Source organism: Camelus ferus, chromosome 18 (genome assembly GCF_009834535.1).
Source record: "Camelus ferus isolate YT-003-E chromosome 18, BCGSAC_Cfer_1.0, whole genome shotgun sequence".
NCBI classification, from domain to species: Eukaryota; Metazoa; Chordata; class Mammalia; order Artiodactyla; family Camelidae; genus Camelus; species Camelus ferus.
The window spans coordinates 18,097,405-18,121,782 of NC_045713.1; the positions used below are offsets into that span (position 1 = coordinate 18,097,405).

General features: G+C 46.9%; 1 protein-coding gene and 1 long non-coding RNA gene across 2 annotated transcripts in view; one reads left to right on the top strand and one right to left on the bottom strand.

The window, feature by feature from the left end:
* The first annotated feature begins 227 nt into the window (after positions 1 to 227).
* Positions 228 to 22,286, top strand: LOC116657554. Its single transcript, XR_004312680.1, has 3 exons — positions 228 to 926; positions 1,335 to 1,454; positions 22,153 to 22,286. It is a non-coding gene; the product is annotated as an uncharacterized LOC116657554 (long non-coding RNA).
* Positions 8,631 to 24,378, bottom strand: part of ITGAM (integrin subunit alpha M) — a 28,535-nt gene continuing 12,787 nt past the window's right edge. Inside the window, exons 11-30 of the mRNA XM_006181479.3 lie at positions 23,061 to 23,190; positions 22,647 to 22,789; positions 19,846 to 19,986; positions 19,544 to 19,753; positions 17,158 to 17,288; positions 16,901 to 17,064; positions 14,915 to 15,069; positions 14,693 to 14,824; positions 14,448 to 14,521; positions 14,117 to 14,258; positions 13,899 to 14,021; positions 13,243 to 13,322; positions 12,288 to 12,371; positions 11,910 to 11,985; positions 11,292 to 11,399; positions 11,029 to 11,112; positions 10,753 to 10,866; positions 10,566 to 10,667; positions 10,235 to 10,345; positions 8,631 to 9,767 (exon numbers count right to left, since the gene is read on the bottom strand). Coding sequence (XP_006181541.1) covers positions 9,696 to 9,767; positions 10,235 to 10,345; positions 10,566 to 10,667; positions 10,753 to 10,866; positions 11,029 to 11,112; positions 11,292 to 11,399; positions 11,910 to 11,985; positions 12,288 to 12,371; positions 13,243 to 13,322; positions 13,899 to 14,021; positions 14,117 to 14,258; positions 14,448 to 14,521; positions 14,693 to 14,824; positions 14,915 to 15,069; positions 16,901 to 17,064; positions 17,158 to 17,288; positions 19,544 to 19,753; positions 19,846 to 19,986; positions 22,647 to 22,789; positions 23,061 to 23,190 — 2,376 coding nt within the window. The 3' untranslated portion in view covers positions 8,631 to 9,695. The remainder of the gene's footprint in view (positions 9,768 to 10,234; positions 10,346 to 10,565; positions 10,668 to 10,752; positions 10,867 to 11,028; positions 11,113 to 11,291; positions 11,400 to 11,909; positions 11,986 to 12,287; positions 12,372 to 13,242; positions 13,323 to 13,898; positions 14,022 to 14,116; positions 14,259 to 14,447; positions 14,522 to 14,692; positions 14,825 to 14,914; positions 15,070 to 16,900; positions 17,065 to 17,157; positions 17,289 to 19,543; positions 19,754 to 19,845; positions 19,987 to 22,646; positions 22,790 to 23,060; positions 23,191 to 24,378) is intronic.

Genomic DNA, 24,378 nt, shown 5'->3' on the forward strand with positions numbered 1-24,378 from the left:
TCTGAAGAAATCAGTGATAGAAACCAGAGAGTGGGAGGTGACAAAAGATGAGGTCAGTGGGGGAGGAGAGGAAGGGGAAGCAGGCCCCAGGCCTGGAAAACCCCCTTAAGACCTGTCAGTTTATCTTAAGGATAGAGAGAAGGTTAGAAGCAAATTGCAAAGACAGAGATATTCACATTTACATTTCAGAAAGCCAGAAAGAGGGGCTGGGTGGGGCACAACTTCCTTGGGAGCTAGCTGGAGACAGACGGTCAGGAGGGAGAGGATGGGGGCCTGTGGGGTGAGCTGGCAGCCATGGAGATGAACTGAAGGCTGACTGGTCACTGAGGCGTGGACAGTGGTAATGGTCCCTGAGCTAGAGGGTACTAGAGTGGGGAAGGGTGATGGTTGGGCCAAGTTAAGTGTTTAAGAAACCAAAACATAGTGTTTAAGAACTTGGACTCTATTGACCTCTCCAGGTCTCAGTTTCCTCCTCTGCAAAATGGGGGTGATAATAAAAGTATCCCCTATTGTTGCTGGGAAGGTTGAGTTAGTGAGTGTGAAATGCTTAGCAAAGTACGTAAAACCTTTCATTACTGGCTTTTATCATCACGAGGCTATGACGATTATTGTGGTAGGGAAGAGGGTTTCCCAAGGGGAGACATCCCGGAGGGTGTGCGGGGCTGGATCTCAGGAGAAAGTTCTGGGTGGGAGATGAGTTTTGGAACCCCTGGCAGACATGCTGGATGAGGACCTTTTGGGGGCATGAAGAGGAAGGAGAAAAATGGGCCTGGGGTGGGTCGCAGGGAAATGCTGGTGTTGGCCACAGAGTCAGGGCTCAAGAGGATTGGGGAGGAAGGTGCCCTCAGAGGAGAGAGAAGGGCCCGGGGAACAGGCAGCCTGGAGAGAAGGAGCATGGGCTGTGTTGTCGAGTGATACTGAGTAAGGTAAGAAATGGGGAAGTGTTTAGATCTGGCTGCAGAGGCTGTTGGTGACCCTGGAGGAGGCCGTGCCAGGGCAGTGGGGGAGGGGCCCAGGAGGAGGGGTGGGCTGCACCACCGGCCCTGAAGGGATCTCACACACAGTATGGCTGGAGAGAGGCCCTGGAATTCTTGGCGATGAAGAAAATTGGAGAGAGCGAGGATGAGGGGTTCAATTCCAAGAAGGAAATGGTGACAGAAGAACTCAATAAAGAGAAAGAAGAAGTGGCCCAGATCCTGGGGAGGATAAAAGATAACTGGCAATGACTCAAATCAGAAGTCTGGGAGACTCAGGACTGGAGTATGGACCGGGCTAGGGGCCGCCGGCCTTGGAAGCACCTTGAACCTGGCCCTTCTGTTGCTCCCTTTCCTTAGGCTTGAGTTTCACCCTTGGTGGGTGAGAGTGAACAAAACAAGAATACTGGATGAGTAAGATTCCATCTCTTCTCTCAAGCCGCCCAATATGCTTCCACGATGCTTCAGCGAAAGACCCAGGTAAGACACTTCACCCTTAGCAAGGATAACTTGGCTCATAAAAGTATAGAATAGAATGTGTCCTTAATTCAACCTGCCCATTTTACAGATGAAGGCAGTGAGACTCCAGCAAGACCTGAGGGTGTCTGAAACTCACAGCCTCATTTCAGGGAATCATGACTTTGACATTTTCAGAAAAAATGATAGCATTTGAGGGAGATGATATAAACAAGGAAGTAACACTCAAGTAACTTGGGTATCCAAGTTACTTCTCTCCTCAGCTCAGTGAGATCATGAGTCAGTCACATCCAGCTTTGTCCACTGGCACCCTAGGGTGTTCGGACCCCTGGCCAAGCCTGTGGCAAGAGGTCAGGGGCAGAGAGAAGGTCTGAGGAGATTTGGAGAGCAGCCAGACTTTCCCACCACTGGCATTCCTGACTCAGTAAGTCTCTGCTTTATCCCTGAGCCCAGAGGTGCTGACTGAAGAACATTCCAGAAGGATGGTGGAGAGGAAGGGACTGCATCTGATCGGCCATATACTAGGGGTGGGAATGGGGTGATGGAGAAACCAGGACAAAAGCTGCTTTAATTTAGGTCTGCATTGCCTGAGCTAAGTGGAGCTGAATAAGTTGGGGTCTGTCTCCTGTGTCTCTTCCTTGGGAAGAAGAGAACAGATAACTGCTGGGCAGAAACCCTCAGATTTCTCGTGCATTTCCACCCCATATGCACCCACAGGACCCGGCTGGATTTTCTCTAAAGTTTCTGCCCTTCCTCTTGCTGCAAGCAATCCATCTCACTTCTCTATCTTTGAAGATCAATTTCCTATCCATCTTGCCCTCAAATTTTCTCAAAACAGAATTTACTTGAATTCTGTAGTGTAGAAACATATGCAGGCATAGGTAGTCAGGAAGATGCTCTTCTCCAAAAGCATCTGGTCCTCCCTACAGTCCTGGATTCCTGTCCGTGGAATTCTGGTGTAATGCATGGTTTGGAAGCACTGGAGGATTTTAGCCAATGGTTGGTAAGCTTGGGTCCTGGAAGGGAGAAGCAGGCAGAGAGTAGTAACACCTTGATGGCAGAACAAAGGAGCTGTGATAATACTAACATTTATATCACTGTGCACTTTATTTTTTCTAGTTTTATTGTGATATAATTGATATAGAGCATAGTGTAAGCTTAAACTGTACAACATAATGATTTGATTTACATATATCGCGAAACGACCAAAATAGGGTTAATGAACTTCCATCATCTCATCTAGGCACAAGAAATAGGAAGAAGAAACAAAACTGTTTTCTCCTTATGATGAGAACTCTTAGGATTTACTCTCTTAACAACTTTCATGCATAACATACAACAGTGTTAATTATCTTTATCCTGTTTTGCATTACATCCTTAGGACTCATATACCTCATAACTGGAGGGTTGTACATTTGGACTGCCTTCATCTAATTCCCCCTCCTCCACCTCTTGCCCTTGGTCGCCACAAATCTTATCTCTTTTTCTATGAGTTTGTTTGTTTTTGAAGTCTAATTAATTTATAACATTATGTTAGATCCTGGTACACAACATAGTGATTTGATATTTCTATACATTTCAAAATGATCACTGTAAGAAGTCTAGTTGTCACCTGTCACCATACAATGATATTACATGGTTATTGACTATATTCCCCACATTGTACATTTTACTTCTATAACTCATTTATTTTGCAACTAGTAGTTTATACCTCTTAATCTCCCTCGTTTCTCACCTTCCTCTACCCCCTACCACTCTAGCAATCATCTGTTCTCTGTATCTATGACTCTGTTTCTGTTTAGTTCTATTTGTTCATTTGTTTTGTTTTTAGATTCCACATATAAGTGAAATCATAAAGGATGTGTCTTTGTCTGACTTATTTCACTTACCATGATACCCTCTAGGTCCATCCATGTTGTCACAAATGGCAAGATTTCACTATTTGTTTTTATGGCTGAGTAATATTCCACTGTGTATAGATACCTTTTTTTAATCCATTTTTCTGTTGATGGACACTTAGATTGTTTCCATATCTTGGCTATTTTAAATTATGCTGCAGTGAACATAGGGGTACATACATCTTTTTGAATTAGTGTTTTTGCTTTCTTCAGATAAATACCCAGAAGTGAAATTGCTGGGTCATCTAGTAGTTCTATTTTTAATTTTAGGGGGACTTCCATAGTGTTTTCCACAACAGCTTTACCAATTTACATTCCCACTAACAGGGCATGGGGGTTCCCTGTTCTCCACATCCTGGCCAGCACTTGTTATTTGCTGTCTTTTTGATGATAACCATCTAGAGTGGTGTGAGGTGATATCTCATTGTGGTTTGATTTGCATTTTCTGATTACTAGTGACGTTGAATGTCTTTTCATACGCCAGTAGGCCATCTGTATGTCTTCTTCAGAAACTGGGCTAGATCTTGCTCCAGCGAGAGAGCCAGCCACCTTCACTTATGTTTTGGGGACTGGATGTCAGGCAGAGGAGGGGAAAGCTGGACATTGGAGAAAAGGGACGGCTTCAGCTGTGCCCTGATTGGAGGCTGTCAGCTCTAGAAGCTGGAGGAGGGGCACGTATTCTGGGAGCTGGACATCCTGTGATCGGTTGGGGGAGCGTACTTGGCTCTCTCTGGTTGGTCCTAAGTTGGAAACAGGGACAAAACTTATGGAAGCTGTCAGTCATTAATCAAGACTTGATCATTTTGAGCCAATTATTATACGGGTTATTGTTTAGCTTCCTGGACCTGTTGCTAGAGAAAGTGGTCTTCCTACAAGTCTGATTTACAGGCAGCAGGCTGGCTTCCTGGGCTGGTCCCTCTAGATGATGCTGGTATTTTGAGCTGGTTGCTGCAGATTGAGGGTCAGAGTTCCGTGTCTACCTGTCGTCCATTTCTATAATTAGTCTCTCAGGATTTAGAAAATGTGAAGTAGTCACAAAGAGTCAGATACTATACAGTCCTGAAGAAATGGGTCAGGATGTAGGGAAACAGATGTTTTGCGAGCTCTGTCTTCTGGTAGAGAGCACAGCATAACAGGAAGGTGGGTAACCCAAGCCTATTCGTTCATTTACTCAACACGTGTATTCAGCAATTGTTTGTTCCGTGTTTCAGATATTATCCTAGGGGTTCCTGCCCTCCAGGAAGGTACAGTGTCCAGAGGAAGAAGCACGGGTTACTGTGAGAGCACATGAGAGGTAGAGAGCTTCTCAGCCAGGGAGTGAGGAGGACCTGGAGGAAGTGACCCTCAAACTGAGACAAGAGTCGGGTGAAGGAGGAGAGGAAGTGAGTCTGATCAGGCGGTGCCGCCTGGGCAAAGACCGGGATGTGAGAGCAAGTTCCGGGGGAACACAGGTACCTCCTGATCTGTCCCCAACGGGTCATACTTAGGCCCACATCCTGGTGTAATTACTAATTACACCCTCTTTCACTTTCAAAAAGGTCCTGGTTGGTCACCCTAAATATGGTGCATTTGAGAAATATGAGGCTGAGAGGGAAGGGCAGGGGAGGTGAGCTGCAGAGGTAGGCAGGGGCCAGTGCACACAGGGCCACCAAGGTCACCTCACATACACGGGCTTTGGCCTCAGAGACAGGACAGCTGCATGCAGTGAGCTGGGCAGCCGTGTCCTGCCCAACAGGGTGACTCTGCCGAGCTGTCACCTCATGTCACCAAACGCTCCCATTTTTATAGAGAAGCCGCAAGTCTGGATTTCCCCTGGAAATCTCTCCATTTTTAAATGTGAGCAACTCATCAAAAACAAATAAACAAAGAAAACCATGGGGGTTAAACAAAACCTGAGGACTGGATTTGGCCCAAGGGTTGCCAGTGAGAAATCTCTTTTCTAAACTGTAAGTGGTTAAGAGCTAAGGGTAAAGAAAACAAAAAAAAAAAAAAAAAATAAGACTGAGCGCTCCCTGGGGAAGGGAAATCCACACCACCAGGGCACACATCTCTGGGTCATCCCTCAAGAAGGAAGGAGGGGAAATACTTTCTTAGTACCTTTCTCATGCATCTACAGGGGAAACTGGTCAGTTTATTTCTCTAGTAGGTCATTTTGCCACCAGGAGGAAAGGAATCAAGAGGTAGGTCCCTCCCCGTGGTGCCCTCAGAGGGTGAGGATAAATACTTGGACACCAGACCAAGTGGGCTAATCAGGAAGGTCCTGCAAAGCATGACTGAAGCCCATGACCATCCCAAGGATGGATAGAGGACACCACTCAGGCCCCTCCACTTTGGGTACCAGCCATATCATGAGCCATGATAAGAAGGAAAGACTAGACTGAAATGCTAGAGTTGGGGTAGCAACCCCATCAGGAAGCCTTCAGGCTTTACCACGAGTTTAGTTTTGGGGGACCAAGTAGAAAACGGAATCTTTGGCAAGATTACAGTTGTATCAATTACAATACAGGGGCAGCTGCCTTATCGGAGGCCCAGAATACCAGTGTCTTAAAATATTGAAAATCAACTCCACTTCAATTATTAAAAAAAAAAATCCTCAAAAAAATAGCTCCTTGTAGCTGGTTGGTAGACTCTACCAGTATCAAGATAGTATTTATAACACTAAAATAAAAGAACAGCTGTAATTAAAAAAAAAAAAAAAGAATACCAGTGTCTTAAACAAGATCAATGGACATTTCTCTCTCCTTTAAGAGCATGAAAAATATGGATTCCAGGGCTAATATGGTGGTTCTACAGAGTTGGAACCTAGGTTCCTTCCGTCCCCTCTGGTATTCTTGGGTGTTGCCCTCATCTGCAAAGTCCAAAACGGTGCACCACAACATTCATGCTCCAGCTGGTAGAAAGATGGCAAGGAGAAAGGGAGGGTGCTCCTTCTTTCAAACGACCTGACTCCAAAGTTGTTCACTCGCTCTACTCGCATCCCCTTAGGCAGAATCCAGCTACAAAGGAAACTGGGAAATGTTCTTTCACTAGCTGGTTGTATTAGTTATCCATTGCAGCATAACAAACCACTCCAAAACTCAGTGGATTGAAATAGCAGCAATTTATTATTTCTCACAGTTCTGGGTGGTGACCGTCTGGGCAGTTCTTCTGTTGAACTTGCCTGTGGACTCAGTCGTTGGATGGCTGGACTGGGCTGGAAGGTCCAAGATGACCTCATGCATGCGGTTGTGCTACTGGTCAGCTGGGGATCTCAGTTGTCTCCTCCATGTGGCTGCTCATTTTCCAATAGTCTAGCTGGCTCTCAGTATAGTGCTCTCAGAAATCTGAGAGGGTGAGAGCAGAAGCTGCAGTGCTTCCGATGGTCTAGGCTCCGGAACTTGCACGACATCCCTTCTACTATGTCCTATTGAGCAAAGCAATCCACAAGAGCAGCCTAGATTCCAGAAGGTAGGGAGGTAGTCCCCACCACTTGATGGGAGGGGCAGTAGGGTCAGCTTGCAAGGGAGTGGGATGTGGAGACACGATTCATCAGGGGTCGTAACTAGAACAATCTTCCATGGTGGCCCAGAGAAGAACCTATTGCTAAGTAAGAAAAGGAGGGTGGAGACGGCAGAGATTTGGTTTATTCTGAACCAAGGGATCCCAAAAAGTAAAATCTCTACTGGGTTTGGCTTCTTACCCGAGGTTTCTGGCCTTGTTTATTAGTAAATCTGTGGTCCTGCTAGGGTAATTTGTCACTAGACAGGATTGACTTTCTAACATCATAAAGCTCCTATCTGCTGAATTCAGCACAACTTTCCAATGCAAAGAGGCTGATGTGGACTCTGAGCCTTAATTGCCCATCCAAGGACAATTGCCTCCAGGTAACAGAGGCCCTCGCCTTTCCTGGGACAGTTAAGGGCTTCTGGAGATCTTGAGGTCTTTCGACTTAAGGAAGGCAAAACCATTTTTAACAGGTTTTGCAATCAGAAGAGGAAATTGTGTAGAACCACTTAAAGGTGGCATGTGTTGCAACACTCCCAAGGACATAAGGGCCATTGTCTCACTAGTCACCCTTATATGACATCTTATTGCACTTTGAATAAAAGTGAAACTCGTCCCTCTGGCTTACAAAGTGCATATGCGCAAGCTTCTGCCCAGTCTTCTAGCCCCACCTGTGCTGCCCTCGGGCTGGAAGACGCTGCCTCTGCTTGAGTCCGTGTCACCTCCCCCAGGACCCTTCCCTCACCTTCCCTCCTTCCTATCACATCTGGAACAGGTGTCCAATTAAGCCGTGACTTTCTCTTCTTTCAATGACCTCCATGCAGTTGCCATTTTTATCAACAAACATGTCAGCGATTTCCTCTGTTCCCTTGATATTATCACAGCTAGACAACAGCCGCCCTCTCCCCCCACATCCCCCATGCCTGCTGCAGGCCACTCCTCTGAGGCCTTCCGGACAGGAAAAGAGAAAATCTTTGGAACCAGACAGAGCCAGGTTTGAATCCCAGCTCCGTTCTTTTCTCATCTGTCCAAACTCGGGCAATTGGGATGATCTCTCTTAGCCTCAGCTTCCCCGTAAGTGAATTCAGATACTATTAAATAGCCAGCAGTGGCCACTTAGCTGGGCTGTTGTGAGAATGAGTCCAGTTAGAATTAGACTCTGCTAAAGGCAGAGTCATATTTACTGCCTTGACAAAGGTCGGGAGACAAGCATTGGCCCCAGCTCCCCCAAGGAGGGCTGGCTCCCTAGAAACAGCTGTCAAAACTTCACCTGCACAAACTCTTGGTAGTAAGTACTGCAGGTGCCTTGCCCAGATCCCTGTGGTCCTTGCCAGCCACTATGCTCATCTGCTAGACTTCCAACTGGCAGCAATCTCTATCCCTTTCTCTGGCCACCAAAGCCCGCTCTGCCTACATTCAGGGCCAGCCAGAAGTGCCAGGGAATTAACACTTCCCTCCCAACCAAGAGCAGCCCTCAACAACTAACTGTGTGGAACTGGTGTATATATACCCCGGCTCCTTCCCTTCCTGGGTGAGAAGCGTAGAGAAGTGCGTGTTCTACTTAGTCTCCCAGACATCTCCTGTGGGCTTACACTCCAGGAGCTCATGTTACCTCTGTTGATAATACACGCCTTAACTGGCTGCCTTTCCTTCCCCAATTCATGTCCCACCCCCTCATTGGTATTTCCTGGGGCCGCTCTTAAATAAGCTTCTTCCACTCAAATTCTCCTCTTAGGTTTGCTTCTGGGAGAACCCAAGCTTCTGGGAATACATCCTATAAATTATTTTACACATATGCAAAAATGACACATATTCAATTTATTAATTCACCATTGTTTGTCGTCTTGAGAGGTTGGAAATAATATATCAAAGGGAGACTGATCAAGGACGTTATGATCCACCCACACAATGGCCCACTGTGCCACTATGTAAAAGAATGAAAAAGCACTTTATGTCTTGGTATGAAACAATGTCTGAGCTACATTACTGGAAAGAGCAAGATGCAAAACAGTATAAATAACGCGTGCTGCCATTAAAAAAAAAGTGTGTGTGTGTGTGTGTGTTGTATATGCCTAGAATCCTTGTGAAGGAGACCCCAAAACACATAACCTTGACTGTCTTTTACGAGAGAACTGAATGGCTCAGGGACTGGGATGGAAGGGAGATTTTTCACCACATATCCATGCACATCTTTGGATTTTTGTACTATGGGCAGATTTATCCATTCAAAGCACAAAAGTAGCACTGAAATAATAAATAAGTGAATATATAAAGGGAGGTGCACCATTGCTCATTGGACCTATCAGCTCTAGTGCGGGACAGGCTGGACAGGCTCCCGATGGCTGGCCAGACCCTGGTTCAACCATGGCTTCTCTGTGTGGACTCAGCCCCAGCTGCACAGGCCCCTGCAGGCCTGCGTGCTCGCCCACAAAAGGAGGTCTCGCTTCCTTCAGCCTGGGGAGGATGTGCTGTGTTCCCCTTTGTGTTCGCCCACATGAGCTGCCAGCACCTCTGTACCAGAGGAAGGACCAGTGGCACCTTCGCCCACGCATGAGGAAGCCCAAGCAATTCCCTTCTGCCCAAGACATGGTGCTGAAGGCCCTTGTCCTCATGCCAGAGACATCAGGACCACACACACAGTTCACACACACACACACACACACACACACACACACACACACACTCACCCACACACACACACACACCCCCCAATGGAAACCCAAACAAGTTGCTCACTCCTGAGATATCCCCGCCCCGGTCTCCTAACAGACGTGTCTGTCCAGCAGCCTGGGGACCTGCTTGCTCACTGGCCCAACCACATCCTGTTTGCTGCAGGAGAGGCCACAAGGTGGTGAAGGTGCCATCACTGGGGCTCAGCCGCCTGGGGACCACCTTCACTCATCATGTCCTTGTACTGCCGTTTGAAAAAGCCGAGCTGTGGAGGCAGAAGCAGAGGAGTGAGGGCACGGAGGCCAGGAAAGCGGGTAGTGGCAGTGCAGACCAGGAATGGAGACGGAGGGACCGAGAGACACAAAGAACTACATGGCAGAGCTTAGAAGAGACCTGGGGGAGTAGGGCAGGGAGGGGGATGGCATCAATACTGGGGAAGAAAGGGAAGAAAAGGAGCAAAGAAATATAAAATACAATATTAAGAAGAAGAACTACTTGTATAGTGGTTGCTCTGTACCAGGGACTGTTTTAAGTGCTCTAGACATACCAACCCAATTATCTTCACAAAATGGGTATTTCTAGTCTCATTTGACAGCTGAAGAAACTGAGGCTCTGGGACTTGCCCAAGGTCACCCAGCTGGCAGCACTGCTGGGAGTCGAACCCAGGAAGGAGCTGCTGGGTGAGAAGCAGCGATGGGAGGGGGATGGGCAGGAAGCAGCCCGAGGGGATACCTTGTACAGAGCGGCAGTGATGAGGGCCAGGAGCACCAGCCCGCCCACCGAGCTGCCCACGATAAGCGGTACAGGATTATGTACTTCGTACGGCTCCACCTTGGTCTCGGTCTGTGGCAGGGAGGGGGACGGGGTGCATCAGGGGAGAAAGATTCTGGACTTCTAGGGGTTCCCCAGTCAGACCTTGTGCGCTCCCTGAACCCAATGACCAACCCCTCCCTGAGCCCCCCAACCCCAGCCCTCACTCCACCTCCCCACCTCTCTCTCTCTCTCCCCCAAGCCCAGCCTCCTCTCCTCCCTCCAATGGTCCCTCGGTGTCCAAGACAGATACCTGGGCCCTCACAAATGCGCTCTGGCCTGCAAGCAGGGCAAACTCCGAGTCATCAAACACGATCTCCGCTGTGCTCACAACCTGAAGGTGATTATGTGAAGTCTGGGGGAGAGAGATGGTGGGAGCTGGATCCGCGGCCCCAGACACAGCAGGTCTGTGCCCAGCCGAGCCTCAGGCCCCCACACACCTTGATGTACCAGTCAAATGAGAGGTTGCCCTTGAGGGTGACACTGAATTCTTCCTGGACGCCAAAGGACGGGATGTCACACTGGATTCTCTGGCAGACAGCAATGGAGCAGTTCTGTGGGAGGGAGGAGAGGAGACAGATGGCCGAGAGAGCTGGGTGCAGAAAACACCCCGAGCCGTGTGCTCAGCCCACTCAGCTGAGAGGTGGTCCCGGGCCCGAGTAGCGGACCGCGCGGAGTCCGCACGCAGCCCCGAGGGTGGTCAGGCTTCTTCTCACCAGCACTGGGTTCTTGTTCAGCTCTGCCTGGAAGTCGGAGCGCGGTGGGGAGACCTCCTTGGTGTAGCACCTGCTGGAGAGGTTCTGAGGAAAGAGAGAAGTGATGGCTCCTGGGTCCACCCTCCAGGAGGCCAGATGGGCTGGTCCAGGAGAGGGATGGGAATGGCTCCACGAGCCAACAAAGGAAACAAAAGCGATTTTTGGAAGGAACAGGGCTGAGGAGGGAGGAGTTGGGCCCACTCCTCAGGTCTGGCTGGGCTTACCTGGGAGAAGGTCACCTGGGGCCGGTCCCACACAGTCATCTGGTTCAGCCGGATAGGGACCCAGAAGACCACACTGATGGGGAGCTTCTTCCGGCCCAGGTTGTTGAACTGTGTCGGGGGGGAAGGGGCAGATATGAGGGCTATGGCCTCTCCGCCTCACCAGCAACTAGAGTCAGCTCTCTGCTCCCCACAGCCGCGTGCTGAATAAGGCCTCGCAGACCCCAGGCGCCCACCTCCTGATGCTCTCCGGGAGGCAGGAGAGTGTGCTGGTTAAACACTCATCCAAGAGCCAGACAGACTGCTCCTACAGTGGCTCTTCCACTTAAGGGGAGTGAGACTGTGGGCATGTTCTGTTAACCTCCCTGAGCCCCAGTTTCTTCATCTGTAAACTGGGGATGATGAGCGTGCCTCCATTACAGAGTCGTCACGAAGATAAAGTGAGTTACCTCCGTATGTATGTATACACACAGAACGTAAGTGCGTGCGTGTGTGTGCAGAGTCAGAGCGAGCTTGGAAACGAGCCTGGCACAAAGCAGGCTCCTCAGGCAGGCTTCCCCCCATTCCTTCCGCGTCCCCATCATCTTGATTTCCCTCCCCGGCTCCTTCTCGGCTCCCCACCTGATACTGATGCTCTATAATGTGCCTGGTCTTCTCTGAGGCTGTGAAGTTGAGATACTTGGTGGAGACCTCGAGGCTGGTGGGAGAAAGAAGAAGGGGCAGGAGGTGACAGAACATCAAGGGTGTCCTGGGAGAGGGGTTCGGCCTAAGAGTATAAGGGGGTACGAGCGGGACAGTGTACAGGGACGATGTGTATCCGACACACAGCGTGCCAGTTTGGACCCCTCACACACACACACACGCACACACAAGTACACACCATGCTCATAGCCTCAGACTCACACCCAGGCACACGTGTACAGACCCGCACACACACATACGCAGCGGACCACATCCGCCCTGTGGTGAAGGCAGAGCAAAAGCCCCAGAAGCCAGCACCTGTTGACCAGCACGTAGATGGCGTATTTCACAGGCAGCTCCAGCTGGAATTCGGTTTTGTTGGTCCTGGGCATGTTGTTCTCACTGAAGGGAAGCAGAGAGCTCTGACCAGCTCTTGAGAACTGAGAGTCAGCCTTTCCTTCTCCTTCTTCCTCTCCCTCCACCTCTAACCGACCAACAAGTCCTGTCCTCCCTGCATCCTAAACACTGTTCTCTAAATCCAACAGAGGAGACAGAGCTGTTCAGAAAGACCAGGGCTGCCCCTCTGCAGCCCGGCCCATCTCTACTCGGCTGGATGTCAGCAGCACCTTCTTCTCACTGGTCCCCTGAATTCAAAACCACTCCCACCCCAATCCCCAGCCCTCCAGGGGAGTGGCCTGTCTAGCTGTCTAGCATACAAATGTGAGCGGGTCACCCTCAAGTTAAACTGCAAATTCCCCGGTGGCCCCCATCACTTGTTTTATGACACGGCCCATTTCTAACCAATGCCTTAAATCCTGCATTACGCACTCAAACACAGCCTGGTCTTTGCAGTCTCCAGGACTTGCTTGGTACACATTGCCTTCTTTCTGCCTTCATGCCCACCTTCAATCTGTGCCTTTGCTTGGCTAACTCACAGCCTGAATGTATCATCTTCGGGAACCTTCTCTGAACACTAAGCTGCCAAGAACACTGGACATTGTTCATTTCATGCTGTGTCGTAATCATCAGCTTTCCTGTCCACCTTTGCCACTAAATTATAACCTCTGTGAGGGCAGGAACCACAACTATCTCACCCACCACAGTCCCACCAGCGCTAGACACCATGCCTGGCACATGGTGGGTGCTGAGTTGGTGTTTGCTGAGTGAATGAATGAGCTGAAGGGAGAACCACAGGAGAGGGCAATGGTCCACCTGAGCAGGTGACGGGGGCCTCAAAAGGGAGGGTGCCTGTGGGAGGCTGGGCAGAGCACACCTGGTGACATTGGCCTTGAGAAGCAGTTTTTTTCCCAGCGAAGCATCAGGGTTCACATCAAATGTGACATTAAAGGTGACCTGGAGTTGGAGAAAGGAGAGACAGTGACAAGACTAAGAGAGAAGCAACCCAAATGTCCACCACCTGAAGAATGGATAAATAAAATGTGATACGTCCATACCACAGACTATTATTCAGCAGAAAAAGAATTGGAGTGTTACTACAGGCTGCAACATGGATGATCCTTGAAAACATGATGCGACGTCAAAGAAGCTAGTCACAAAGGCCTGCATAGTGTGTGATTCCATTTATACAAAATATCTGGAATAGGTGAATCTAGAGACAGAAAAAAGGCCAGTGGCTGCCCAGCACTGGGAGAGATGGGAAGACATGGACTGCTGCTAAGGGAGCAGCGTCTTTTCTTGGGATAATAAAATACTCTAGAATGGCTCGCACTGAGGGAAGCACAACTCTGTGAACATACTGAAAGACACGGGGACTGTACACTGGAAATGGGTGAATTGTATGGTACATGAATTTTATCTCAAGAAAGCTGTTTTTCAAAAAAAGAAACCTCTACTTTAAAAGAAGAAGAAGAAAAGGAGAACAATGCAGAAGACAAAGGAGGAAAGGGGAGAAGGAGGCAGCAGACTGACCTCTGAGTTGTCTGGGAAGATGGGGTGGTTGATGCTACAGGGGGTGCTCTTCAGGGTTCCAGACCCTTCAGTGAAGACGTCAGACTCGCAGCTCAGGCGCCAGGACCTCTGTGAGCGTTGGTTCTGGAAAGCAAGCAAGGCCGAGGTGGTGATGTCAGCCACCAGCCATGGGGACGGGGAAAGGAAAGTCAGGCGGAGCCTGAGAAGGGTTTGGCTACCTGGGCACCTGACACCCTCCGATAGGACAAGCCAGATGGGTAGAAGAAGGTGACCTGAGTTCTGTAGGAGTCCTCGCCCTGGTTTCTTACAGTCAGCATGACGTTTAAGTCCCGGGGACCACCCACCACCAGGGTGTCCAGGCTGTGGAAGGAACAAGCCAGGCCATGAGATGCTGAGGGCTTTCCTGCAACAAGTCTGCTCTGACGGGAAGGAGGCACGGACACTTGGAGAGAGTGGAGGGGGCAGCCACGCAAATGTTTCTGAAGCAACTGCTCTAGGCCAGAATCCCTTGGGTAGGTTTGGAGGTAGGAATGAGGACCAGAAACTCACTTCATAAAACTGAAGGTGATGCTGAGGTCATCCTGGCAGATAGTGTCATTACCACAGTTCTTCTCAAAGGGGAACTGCCAAAAACAGAAGATGAGAAACGGAAAGGAGATCACAAAAAGGTATGAAACGAAACAAGAAAACAAAATATTGAAAGAAAATTATGTGAAATGAAATAAAATGAGCTCCAATCATCATGGCCGCTGGTCCCTTCCAGGCCCCTGCAGGACCCCAACTGCTGGACTCACCGAGGCTGTGAAGAGTCTCTGAGCATCTACAGCCAGCACTGGCCTGAGGTTCCCGAAAGAGGGCGAGGGATTCCCCACCAGAGAGAAGTTGAGGCGCAGGGCAATGGGGGTCACTGAGTCATCTACACAGTCCTGAGAGATAGTGGGGATTTGGTGGTCTGCCCTCCTCAGCCTCCCAAGCCCACCCCATACTCGGAGGACCACCCCTGCTGACCCACTCACCATTAACCGTAGCTGCAGGGTCTCACACTTCCTACTCAGCCCCAGCGTCTGCACACGTCTGCGCGTGCTGTTCTTTGTCTCATCAAAGATGGCCTGGGACTGTGGGCGGCCTGGGTCCAGAGCCAGGTCATATGTGATGCTGCTCTGGGTATCTCCTGCAGGGGCAGGGAAGAAAGGTGCCTGGCTTTGCCTCCAGCTCCTGCGCTCCCCAGTTGGATGACTTTGAGCATATTAGCTGACCTCTTGGTGTCTCTTATTTTTAAATTGAAGATAATAATTTTTTAACATCCCAATGGTGAAAATGAAATCGTGTCTATAAAGCACTTATTATAGAGCCCGGCACATAGTAAGTGCTCAGTGAATAGCAGCTATTCTGTTACATACTAGAAAATTAAATATCTTTTTTTTTCTGACTACTTTTAACATTTCTCTTTGTCTTTGACCAGTTTGTGCCTTGATATGGTACAATGTCTAATGTTGTGTGCATCAGTATAATGTATCAAGTTATGAGTTCCTTTATGTTTATCCTGCTTTGATTTGGTAGAGTATCTTGATGTCTCTCCAATTGTAGAAAATTCTTTACTACCGTTTTTTTAACTATTGCTTCTTTCTTATTCTCTCTCTCTTCCTTTTGGAATTCCAATTACATGTGTGTTACATCTTTTGCCATGTCCCATATGTCTCTTATAATTTTTTTCTGTATTTTTTTCATCCTTTTTTCTCTGTGTGCTCATCTGGGTACTTTCAATTTATTTACCTTCTAGCTCACTAACTCTCTGTACTGCTTCTTCTTTTTTTTAATTGAAGTATAGTTGATTTACCATATTGTGTTAGTTTCAAGTATACAGCAAAGTGATTCAGTTACATGAATTTTTTTCAGATTCTTTTCCACTATAGGTTATTACAGATATTGACTATAGCTTCCTGTGCTATACAGTAAATCTTTGTTGTTTATCTATTTTATATATAGTGATGTGTATCTGCTTGCTTCTAATCTGCTGTTAAATCTATTTATTGAATTCTCAATTTCATTCAGTGTATTTTTTAGTGCTAGTGTTTCCATTTAACTTTATTTTATGAATTCAAGGTTTTTTATGAAGTTCTCCATTTCCCTTATCATCTTAAAGATGTTCATTGTAGTTATTTTTAAAATTCCTACCTGATAACTTTAATTTCTGAATCACCTGTGGGTCTATTGTCTATTGTTCCTCTTGGTTGCTGGTCTCAATGGAGCATGTCCCAATAGAAGGACCAAGGTGGTTTTCAAAGCCCCTCTCAAATCTCTTCTTCCCTAGCAATGGAAAGCTGCTGAATTTCTGTTCACCTCTTTAGCTCTACAGTTGCTGTCGTCCACTGAGTTTCTGGGAGCATTGGCCTGGATATGCATGGCTTAAGAGTTGGCCAGTGACTTGAGAGGAATTACTGTGTAGATCTGGGGGCACCCTCTCTATAATTCTCTATTCTCCAAGACTTTGCTCTCAATTTTTAGCCATGCTGCCTGCCCCAAACTCTGAGTGCTGTCTCCTCAGCTCAGTAAGATTACTGCTAGAAAGCTAACTGTACCCCCTCCCCATTTCTCTCTAGTACCACCACTACTCATCTCCACCCCAAGCACAGTGCCACTCTTTGAGAATAGAAACAAGGGAGGAAGTCGTTAGTTGTGATAAAATGTATACCTGAATGCTTTGTGAATTTGTGTTTGGGGTCATCAACTCAACTTCCCCTTTAGATGAGTTTAAAAAAAAAACCCTGATTAGTTTACAACTGTGGGGCCCTTTGTTCGCTGGAGAACCAGGAAAGTAAGGGAATGCCACATGCTCACTTTTTTGGTGGGGTTTCCTGGGCCTTCTCACCCAGTAGAGGAACCACTTGTTCATTCCATCCAAGCTTGAAAAAGGTTGTTGGAGCCTGTGACAACTTCACTCTGGGCCACCCATCGATGTCCCCAGTCATTTAAGCTGTTGAGCCTCACCCACCCAGCCTCACCTTCTCCTAGCCGGTCCCACGTGCTCTTGCGGACTTGGAGGCAGATCTTGACCTCCCCAGCACTCCGGCTTTTCACCACCTTTTCAGTACATTCATATACACTCCTCGCCACTTCCCGGGGTGTGAACTCCATGGTCACTTCAACTCTCAGCACAGGCTGGGACCTGGGGGAACACCAGAGGGCCATCAGGGCCTTCATACAGCAAAGCCACTCCTTAAAAAGAAGATACCTTGTGTGCTCTGAAAGAGGCTCTCACCTGAGCAGCAGCACGTGCCCCTGGGCCCCTACGGCCAGGTCCACCAGTCCATCCATTGTGAGATCCCGGCCTCCACTCAGTGATTGACCAAAATGCTGGAGTCTGAGGGAGAGCTGAGAGCCTGCGATCCGCTGAGGGTAGTGAAGAGGAAGGGAGACAAGGATGGGAAAGAACTCAGTCTCCCAAGGCGACCCAGGGAGAGACTGGGCTCCACTCAAGTCTCATCTCCCACAGCTTCTCAAGGAGTCAGGGATCAGTTTTTAGATCACAGCCTTGAGATGATACCCAAAGTTTCCATGAATTTTCTGGGTTTTCCAGGGAAAACAAGAAGTTTCACAAGAAGGAAGTGACAGAGTATACTATTTGACTCAGCTGAATCTCATTTACATGGTCAGGGTCATGAGAACACTGAACGCCAATCTAACCAAAAATATCCTATAAATTTAAGGAAGGGGAAGTGGGATGGAAGGCATGTGAATACGTGATAAGACAGGTCTGTAAGAGAGCTCAGTTCCCCCTTCCAGGGTGGGAAGTCAATATGGAAACAAAAGTCAAGAAGAAGCAAAATAATCGTATTTGGGGGGAGTACGGAGAATCATTGAGAGGGCTCAAAGTGCTGTCCTGAGAGAAGGGGAAATGAAGAGGAGATCACAGTGTGGGTGTGGAAATGGCTGTTTTTCATAACGAGCCGTTCAGATCAGTTTTGACTTGATGTGCAACAGTAACACTGAAAGGATAACAGCCAAGTAAGTTAAGAAATTTTAATGGTGATTTTGTCATGTACTTAGTGCCACTGACGTGTACACTTAATGCTTAAAATGGTGAGTTCTAGGTCATGTACACTTGTCAACTGAAAAGAAGCAGGGAGAAGCGTGGGACGCTGGAAATGTGCTATATCTTAATCTGGGAGGCGCTTCCTCGGGTTCACAGATGTGAAAATTCATCACTTAAGATTTGCATGTTTACTGTACGTACGTTATATCACAAACTGTTTTTTAGAAAAATATATCATATTCTGTTGGGAAGTTTTGCTTTGAAATTATATGCTATGGTAGTTGGGAGACCCACAGCATGTTTGCTTGTCCAAACACTGACCATTCCCAGCCACAATCATAGGAAAAGAGCAAGTGAAAAAGGCAAACAGTAGAACATTAGAATTGTATGATCCTTTTTGCATCTGTTTTTCTTTCCAAAGCCTGTGGTGGTGAGGGGGGCTGGGTGGGTGTGTGTCTGGGTGGGGGTGGGTGTGTGGGTATGTAGTTGTGGATGGAGGTGGGTGGGTGTGTGGACTCTCCCCTTACCCTTGTTTTCTGTTTCAGAGTGAGTTCCAGTGCAGGGAAGGGAAGGGAGCAAGGGCTTTCACTGTTTACTTTAGATGTTTAAATTTGTACAAGTGTGTAAACCTCTTGCAATAAAGATAGAATAAAACTAGAGCCTTCTAGTTTTTCCCATTATACAGAGAAACAACAGGTGCCAATGAAAACAGGCATAATTACAATATTCACACAATTGTGGGAAGAGGTTCCATGACACAGACAGAAGAAGTACGTCAGGCAGTGATGCTTAGAATAAGTGTTGGTAGGACTGAACCTCTGGGGTGAAGAATTTGGCAGGAGAGAGGAAGGACGTAAGAAAAATGTGAGCATGGAACAAAGCCGGAGACCAGAGGCCAGAAGGCTGGATGGCTTCAGCGGGCTGTGGTGGGGAGAAAGCCAGATCGTGGAGGTTCCTCCAGACAGCAGATGTCATCCAGCAGGAAACAGGGAGCCACTTTAGGGAGGAAACCAGTTGTACTGACTAGCATTTTGAATGGCTAACTGTCAGGATCAGCTACATAATTTGCAGGACCCAGTAGGAAAAAGGATGTAGGACTTTGTTCAAAATGTATTAAGAATTTCGAGATGGCAGGAGCAGAGCATTAACCCAAGCACAGGGCCCTTCTGAGAGAGGGGCTCTGCGTGACTGCACAAGTCACAAGTCCATGAAGCATGAGGTCCTGGTGGGGTGGCCGACCATAGGGGCTTCCTGAGCTGTGGGACTTTCAGTGTTGAAACGGGGACATATCTGGGCAAATCAGGACTACTAGTCATCCTATCAAGACAGAGATTCAGAGGAAAGGAATGGCTACATCCTAACACTTTCAGCTTACCATTTGTCACCTCTGTACCTTAATTTTCTCGTCTGTAAAGTGGAAATGACGATGGCCCCATGTACCTCCTATAGTTGTAGTAAGAATGAATCTTTTCTGTGAAGTATGTGTCATTTTTGAAGGTTCTGAAAAGGGCTACTGGGAGCACTGATCAGGCAGCTGTGCAAACATTGAATTAGAAAGGGACAGATGAGCACAGAGGCTGCTGCTGTGACAGGCACAGTGATCGGGCCTCACCTGGCTGTGGGAGGGGCTGATGCTCAGTCCTGAGGTTCCATGAAACAGGTAGACAGCACCCTGGTTCTCCTGCTCTCCCGGGGCCCCGATGGCCACGTCCATCAGCTTGTCCCCGTTCACATCCCCCATCACTGTCAGGGCTGCCCCAAAGCGGCTCCAGGGGTGGCCCTGCTCCCCTCGCAGAACAGCCCCACACTGCCACTTAGCCCTCTGCCAAACAAAACCGGTGTCAGGTCCCAGCCCAGGCAACCCCTCCACCTACACCCAGACCCCACCCAGCCAAGGGGCCATCAGCCACTCACCCCCTTGGGCAAGGGGCACACGGACACCTGGCCCCCCCGAGTCTGCTCATAGTAATGGGGAGCCCCGATGAGGACCAGGTCAGAGCTGCCATCTCTGTTTACATCCACAGAGCAGAGGGAGGCTCCAAAGTAGGAGCCAATCTGAAAGAGATAAGGCCAGGATCACATACCTCTGAAGCAGAGTGTGGCGGTTTTCTCCCTGTGGTTTTCAAGCCAGCCGCAGAAAATCCTTTGGAGGAGATGCAATCCTCTATGCAATTCGTGATAAATCCTTGTTTGAATATACTGGCAGCTAGAGGAGCATGTTACATCCCCGCCAGCAATGTATCAGGGTTCCAATTTTTCCACATCTTCACCCACATTTGTTATTTTTCTTTTTTTTCTTTAAGTAGCCATTCTAGTGATATCTTTATTGTGTTTTTGATTTGCATTTCTCTAATGACTAATAATGTCAAATATCTTTTCATGTGCCTATTGGCCATCTGTATGTCTTATCTACAGAAGTATCTATTCAAATCCTTTGCCTGTTTTTAAATGAGGTTATTCATCTTTTTATTGTTGAGTTGTAAGAGTTCCTTACATATTCTAAATACTAGACCTTTATTGGATATATGATTTGTAAATAGTTTCTCCCATTCTTTCCATTTTCTTGATAGTGTCCTGTGATGCTCAGGAGTTTTTAATTTAATGAAGTCCAATTTATCTATTTTATCTTTAGTTGTTTGTGCTTGTGGTGTCATATCTAAGAAATCGTTGCCAAATCCAAGGTTACAAAAATTCACCTATGATTCCTTTTAAGAAGCTTATTATAGCTTTAGTTCTTACACTTAAGTCTTTGATCTATTTTGAATTAATTTTTGTATATTGTGAGGTAGGAGTCCAAATTTATTCTTTTGCATGTGGATGTACAGTTAACCCAGCAACTTTGTTGAAAAGATTCTTTTTCCTTATCGAATGAACCTGGTACCTTTGTTGAAAATCAATTGACCATAGATGCATAGGTTTATTTCTGGACCCTCAGCTCTATTCCATTGATCTAAAGGTCTATTCTTATGCTGGTACCTGTCTTGATTACTTAAACTTTGTGGTAAGTTTCAAAATTGGGAAGTGTAAATCCTCCAACTTAATTCTTCTGTTTCAAGATTATTTTGGCTATTCTGGGTCTCATGCATTTTCATATGAACTTTAGAATCAGCTTGTCCATTTCTGCAACATTGTTGAACAAGCCCATATTCCTGGGATAAATCACACTTGGTCATGATCCGTTATGCTTTTTATAGATTGCTGGGTTTGATTTGCTGATACTTGGTTGAGAATTTTTAAACCATTATTGGATATTGGTCTGTAATCAGCAAAGGGCCTTAAACTGAAGACTGATATGTAAACAGTTGCCCATTTAGAAAGTTCACCCTCTCTCTATGGACTAGAGGAGGGAGGCAGCGTGGGATTTAGGGAGACTGACTAGTAAGGAAGCTACAGCTCGGTCCATAGGAAAGATGTTGATGGCCTAGACCAGGCTGATGGCAGCAGAAATGGAGGGAGTGGATAGATTTGAGATCAGTCTGTTCCCTACACTTCTTCCCAGTGTTTTCTCCCACACTGCTCCCACCCCGGTACACACACATTCTGAATTTTGTCTCATGCTGTCTCCTTCCTCTGACCCTTTTCTTTCCCTGCTCTTCACTTTTCTAGCTCTTCTACTTTAACAGTCACTTCCTCCAGGAAGCCTTCCCTAATGCCCTTGTGTGGGTGCCCCTCTCCTTTGCTCTCATAACACCCAGACTGCCCCAGTTTTAGTATTTATCATCCTGGTTTGTAATTTGCGTATATAATATCTGGGGATGGGGAGTGCTGACCACCTTGGGAGCCAGCCTTCCCCATGTGATCCTGGACCACACACACAAAACAGAGAAAGTAGCACCACATCCATACTTGACCTCCTGGAATTCCCTTACACATTCTCCGCCCCCACCCCCTTATATGTTGCGGGCACTGACACCACTAACCTTCAGTATGTGTTGGTTAAAAACCTATGGAAAGACCATATGGAGAACTTGACTCTGGGCCAAAAATTTTGACAAAGCAATTCAGGTGTCAGAGCTAAGTGGTTTCATTCACACATGATGCATTAATTGCAGGCCCAAGAAAACCACTGATGAAAATTAAAGGAATACACACAGAACTACAGGCACAATATCATGAATGCAGTCCTATTTCAAGAATTTGCAAAGATGACTCTGACTAGATTTTTGCTTCACACACCATGGAAGATGCCTTACTTAAGATGCAACCACTCTGCTTTTGCAGGAGTGATATTCAAAATATGGGATTGCTCAGGCACTGACCGAGGCTTAGCTGGAGTGGGTCCCAGAGGTCCCCTGAGGTGCCCCGCCTGACTTCACAGCTGCAGGATCATGGGTAAGATCAAGGAGTACTGGGGGAGGGGCCAGAAAACATGATGCGGGGTGGGGATGTCTCAGGGAAGCAGCTATTTATTGACAGGTAGAGAATTATTTCAATATTTTAATAACTAATATGGCTATACTGGTTATGTACTAGTCAGATACCAGCTTTGTGTACAGGTAGACTTGTAGAGAGCTCTGTACAGGTCAAGTGCTGTGACTTACTGTTATTAGAACACAACGCCCTCAAATGCAAAGTTGGCCCCACAGCTCTCCAGCTCAGAGCCCTCTGAAGTCTCCTTGACATAACTCTGCCACACTTGGCACCCAGTGATGCCCATCCTAGAAGCCCTCAGAACCCAGGACCCAGGACCCATGCCCCACACACTCTGCACTCACCTGGCTGCCCTTGACATCGGCGATTTTCTCCCAGGCACCAGTATCCTGTCTGAACATCACCACCAGACCAGTATGCTGATACCGAGGCGCCCCCAGAACCAGGCTTTGCACCCGGTTCCGGAAAATGACGTCGGCAGCATAACCTGAAGACAGTGAACTAAGAGAAGGGCTTTCCCCCAGAGACCCTCCCCGGCTCTAGCAGGCCTATCCCTTGAATAGAGGCAATGGGCCAGCCCCATGTGTGGGAGGACCCTGCACTGAATTCCTGTTTGTTAACATAATGAAAATGAAGCTTTGAAATTTCTGTCTTTAAACCTATCCTAAGGGTTTGTAAAAGATCCAAGGTCATCTACACTAGTCGATTTAGGCCATATTCTGACCCTTTCTTAGAGAAACCCTGCCCTCTCTACTTACCCAAGTAAGCATCATTCATGTCTGAATCTACCCTGGTTGTGTTGATGAAGGTGACTTTATCCTTTGATATATACAGAAAGGCTCCACCAGCCCAGTCAAAGCTCCCCACAGTGCCCAGCAAGAGACCATTCTAGGAAAGAAGGTAGAACAGAATTAAGCAATCTAGAGTTTTCATGCACTCCCTAACAAAACCCCAATGGCATTGCCCGCAGAAGTAGAACAAACGATCCTAAATGTGTATGGAACCACAAAAGATCCCAAGTAACCAAAGCAATTTTAAGAAAGAAGAACAAAGCCAGAGGTACCACACTTCCTGATTTCAAACTATATTGAGAAGCTACAGTAATCAAAACAGTATGGTATTAGCATTAAAACAGACACATAGATCAATAAAACAGAATAGAGAGCCCAGAAATAAACCCACACATATATGGTAAATTAATTTATAGTAAAGGAGTGAATAATATGTAACAGGGAAACGACAGTCTCTTCAATAAATGGTGTTAGGAAAATTAGACAGCCACAGGCAGAAGAATGAAACTTGACCACTATCTTACACTACTGACAAAAATCAATTCAAAATGGATTAACAACTTGAACATAAGACCAGAAATCATAAAACTCTAAGAAGAAAACATAGGTGGTAATTTCCTTGACATCAGTCTTGGTGATGATTTTTTTTTTTTTTGATTTAACACCAAAAAAACAAAATAAGCAGTGGGACTACATCAAATTAAAAAGCTTCTGTTTAGCAAAGGAAACCATAAGCAAAATGAAAAGGTAACTTACAGAGCAGGAGAAAATATTTGCAAATCACATATCCAATAAGGGGTTAATATCTGATATATAAAAAGAACTTATACAATTCAAAAAAATTTTTTTAACCTGATTAAAAAATTGGCAGAGAATCTGAAGAGACATTTTTCCAAAGAAGACATACAGAAGGCCAAGAAGTACATGAAAAAAAAAGTGCTTAACATCAGTAATCATCAAGGGAATGCAAATCAAAACCACAATGAGATATCACCTTATACCTGTTAGAATGTCTGTCATAAAGAGAAGAAATGAAGAGTGTTGGCAAGGATGTGGAAAAAAAAGGAAAGCTTGTACGCTGTTGATAGAAATGTAATTGGTGCAGCGACTACAGAAAAGAATATGGAGGCTTCTCAAAAAGTTAAAAATAAAACTACTATAAGATCCAGCAATTATACTTCCAAGTAAATGCCCAAAAGAAATGAAAATACTAACTTGAAAAAATATTTGCAACCATGATCATTACAGCATTATTTACAATAGCTGAAACATGGAAGCAACCACT